The sequence below is a fragment of the Pyrus communis genome, chromosome 12 (assembly GCF_041283825.1).
Source record: "Pyrus communis isolate YQ-2024b chromosome 12, ASM4128382v1, whole genome shotgun sequence".
NCBI lineage: Eukaryota > Viridiplantae > Streptophyta > Magnoliopsida > Rosales > Rosaceae > Pyrus > Pyrus communis.
Genome location: NC_142576.1, coordinates 5,997,375 through 6,001,288, shown reverse-complemented (window position 1 = coordinate 6,001,288; position 3,914 = coordinate 5,997,375). Strand labels below are relative to the sequence as shown.

The following is a 3,914-nucleotide window of genomic DNA, read 5'->3' as shown; positions in this document are numbered from 1 at the left end:
TTAAAAATAATTTCTTAAATGACTATAATTCTGGGCAGAGTTATGCGTAGCCATTTTGGATGGAGATGGCCTTACATTCGGTTTGGGTGGGGTGGGTTTTCCTGGTTAATGATGGACTAATGGTTCCGAGATTGGTGACCTTGCTTGCTTATGTGATTCGAAAAAAGGATGAAGAACACGAACCCGACGGTATTAATACTCGAACTTGAATACAATTAATGTCGTGGACTTTTAATTAAAATCTCCCTTGAATTCATCTACAACATTCACAAAATAATTGTGATCATTATATAAAGTTTTTTTTTTTTTTTTTTCATGACAAAGTGTTGGAGTATTTGTGCTCACCGGTCACCACTAAATTAAGAGTAGTGTTACACTTATAATTTATATGTATTATTTTTCTAATAGAGATAAGGTCTACCAGCACATGAGTTCTATTTCTATTCTAGACATAATACAAATAATGGTACAAATAATTATTAAGAATATCATTTTTACTAAACTAAAGTGTGTGCTCACCACCATTGTAGATGATTGTTGTCCTTTTTGTGCCAACGTACCAGAAGCAATTGAACATGGTCTATTGCATTGCTCCCGAGCAGCAGCGATATGGTTCTTTAGTCCTTTGGGGTTGCAAATGTTGCAGCACAGAGAGGTTGGGTTTCAAGAATGGCTGGCTCGGGTGGCTCAGTCTCTCTCTAGGGAGAGCTTTGATTTGGCACTGGTGTTGATTTGGAAGATCTAGAACACTCGTAATGCAATACTTTGGCAGGAATCAGTTTTACAACCACAGGAAATCCAATTACAAGCTCATACATGGCTATTGGAGTTTAAAAAGTGGAATGTGGTACAAAAGCCTGTCAAACCTAATGATGTGCAGACATGGAGGAGGCTGGAGGAAGGTTGGTTCAAGTGTAATTTTGATGGTGCGTGGGATGAACATGCGGCAGCGGGTGGTGTTGGCGTCATCATTAGGAATATAGCTGGGGATTTTATAGCAAATGGAGGACTGAGCAGATTGTATTGGAAGGGATGCGTTGTTGGTCATCGTCGCAATTCAAAATAATGCGGTGGTTAATCACAGGCCATTTGGGCATTTATTGGAGGATACCCGAAGGATCTTGCAGTCATTCAGAACGTGGAAAGCAAGCTTTGTGTGAAGACATGCTAATTCAGTGGCTCATCGGCTAGCCAGATTCAGTCTAACCTTGGAGCACCCAGTTTCTTGGTTTAAGGAACCCCTTGATTTAATTTCTGACCTTCTGTTGGAGGATGGTTCTCCTATTTGGGAGGATAGTCTTAATTGTTATTTTGTTTGTTGCGGAATACTATTTTTCCCTTCATTCGGGTTACTTATCGGGAAGGTTTTTATCGAGGTCCACTGTTAGCACCCTTATTTCTGACCATACGTTGTTCCTGTTATGAATGAATATCGTACTTGCATTTCAAAAAATCAAAAGTATGGCATTTATATATCATACGACTAACTCAAATTTTAAATTGAAAAAGACACCAATGTTTAGTCTAACAGATATGATTGGCAAGGTGGATCCCAATTAACTCAAAAGTTAATGAGGAATTCAAGTGCTTCAGAATGAAGTACATAATATGTGTTTCTTAATTAAATGGTTTTACAACTTCACACCATTTCCAAGTATTTTCTAGCAAACGTAAAACAAAATATTGTTTTTTATTATTAGAAAACGGTTTTAGCGTTGTTTCAAAAGCAGTTTCAAACACATAAGTGATTGAGGTTTGTTTGATTATCTATTTTGACATTTCTACTCTTTGTATATTTTTTTTTATCTTTAGCATAATAAGTACGAATTCAAAAGTTTCACGAACCTGTACTTGAGTTTGTAGAAATTAAATTCACATATATCCGATCGGGTCTGTTGGGGAGGTCTCTACTCCGTTAACGCTATAATTCCGTCAGGGCGAATTTTTATGGCACGATAGATTATATGTAAGAAAAATACTTGTTAGCTAAAAAATAGATAAAATTAAAAAGTGCAAATTGATTCACAATGCATCACTTTTTACGAGTTTTTATCACAAGAGTATATTGATCCAAGAGTATTCCCTTAATACTATAGGAAACTAACGAGTATCGACCCAAGCACGTATTTAGCAAACGTGCCCTACTAATCCAGCCTAAAACCCACAGGATATTTAAGCTAATCGATACTTTTAGGATCATTCCTAGGTTCATCAGCACACCAAATTTGCACTTAATCTAAATCGGTCTCGACAGAAACCATCAAACACAGAGAACATTCCTTTCCATTTTTAGAGCAACACAAAGTAATATTAGTTAAAAGCAACATTTTTGTTATTTAAACACACCACCACTACCATCAAATCGCATCTAACTCACAACATATACTAATACATAACCTAATACGAGAGAGACTTAATCTAACTAGTTTCTTTATGAGAGCAGAGAAGGATTCGGCGATATTAGCTCTTTAACCCGGCCGTCCCCTCTCTGCTCAAGCTAGCTATAATATTTCATATAGGCTTCAATATTGGCAAGGGTTTCTTGACCTTGGAAGCAATTATACTCCGGCATTATTGGAATATTAACCCCTGGCGACGGTGGTTGCACTGAAGCAGCAGCACTAACGAAATTGCTGTGAGCGTACAAATCATGAGTCTGCTGATGATGCTGCGGAGGAAGCTGATCAAAGCACCCAGTTGGATGAAGACCATGACGATGAGCTGGAATGTCCATCAACATGGACGGTGATGATGACGATGATGGATCATGGTGATCGTCCACAGAGTTGATCATGGTCTGGTGAAGCCATATCTGAGTCTTGAGGAACTTCACATAGTGGATAGCCTCCTCCAGCATGGACACAGTGTCAAGCTTGGTCCCACCAGGAACCAAGCTCTGCAAGATCTTGAACCGATCGCTGATCCTGTGCCTCCTCTCACGAGCAGCCACGCTCTGTGGGTCAGTGGACAGCCTCACTCCTTTGCTTTTGTTCTTCCCACCACCACGATTGTTTTTTGTCACGGAAGAAGAAGATTTAGAGAAATTATTTGAGCTAGAGTCATTAGTAGCAGTGACGTAGTCCATTTAGCTAGGCAGGCACAGTAAAACGTAGCTATTTGTTGCTTGAATCTGGGCTTTTGTGGCTAGCTAGAACTTGGTAGGAAGAAGTGCTTTTGGGCACGTATTTATAGATAGGGAAGGATGGATTGTGGATTTCTTTATTAATTTGATGATTTTGAATGAAGGAGAATGAGAGATGGAGAGAGATGTCGTCATGTAAGTCAGCCAATCTTGGCGCAGGATTCGGGTGTCTACCTAGGGTCCTATATAGAGGCCCAGGAGTTCTTTAGCCTAAGCAAAAGGCTTCCTTTGCTTTTTGCTTCTCTTTTAATTTCTTCAAATTATTAGTATTATTATTATTTAGGCATTTGATGGATATTATACATTTATCTAAAGTGACTTTGTAGTATGCTAGTATTGTTTTGTGAGTATTTTTTTTCCACAAGTATCATACAACATGTTATAAGAGGGATTCTTGTATTACCAATTGAAAACACCTCCCTCCAAAAACAAGGAATAGTGCCTCTTAACCAGTCGGCAGGAGAGAGAGAGAGAGGGTCCGGTGTTTTGTTGTTAGGGTTGGAGTCCAATTGGCTTTTCGTGGCTGGTCAGGAATGAAGGGAAAGACTAAAGAGAGAAGTGAGGGTGGGGGTCCTTTTTTATGAAATCTAAGTGGATGTTACCTGGTTGCAGGTGTGTCTAAATCCGAGGACCAAATCCTTGCCGGGTTTTTAAATTGTACGATTATGCTTTTTATAGTTTTTATCCTTAGGATATACACTGTTTTCTGAAAGAGATTTACTATTCATGTCCCCTCAATTGCACCTCTTTAGGAAGAAAAAGAAATGGATTC

At 38.8% G+C, this 3,914-nt stretch overlaps 1 protein-coding gene across 1 annotated transcript; it reads right to left on the bottom strand.

The window, feature by feature from the left end:
• Positions 1-2,262: 2,262 nt before the first annotated feature.
• LOC148692240 (transcription factor BHLH089-like) lies at positions 2,263-3,278 on the bottom strand. Its single transcript, XM_088681080.1, has one exon. The coding sequence runs from the start codon at positions 3,083-3,085 to the stop codon at positions 2,498-2,500; it is 588 nt and encodes a 195-aa protein (XP_088537206.1). The 5' UTR covers positions 3,086-3,278; the 3' UTR covers positions 2,263-2,497.
• Between the last annotated feature and the right edge of the window lie 636 nt (positions 3,279-3,914).

Coding starts and splice junctions, on each gene's coding strand:
- LOC148692240 (XM_088681080.1), bottom strand. CDS start 3,085: ATGGACTACGTCACTGCTACTAATGACTCTAGCTCAAATAATTTCTCT.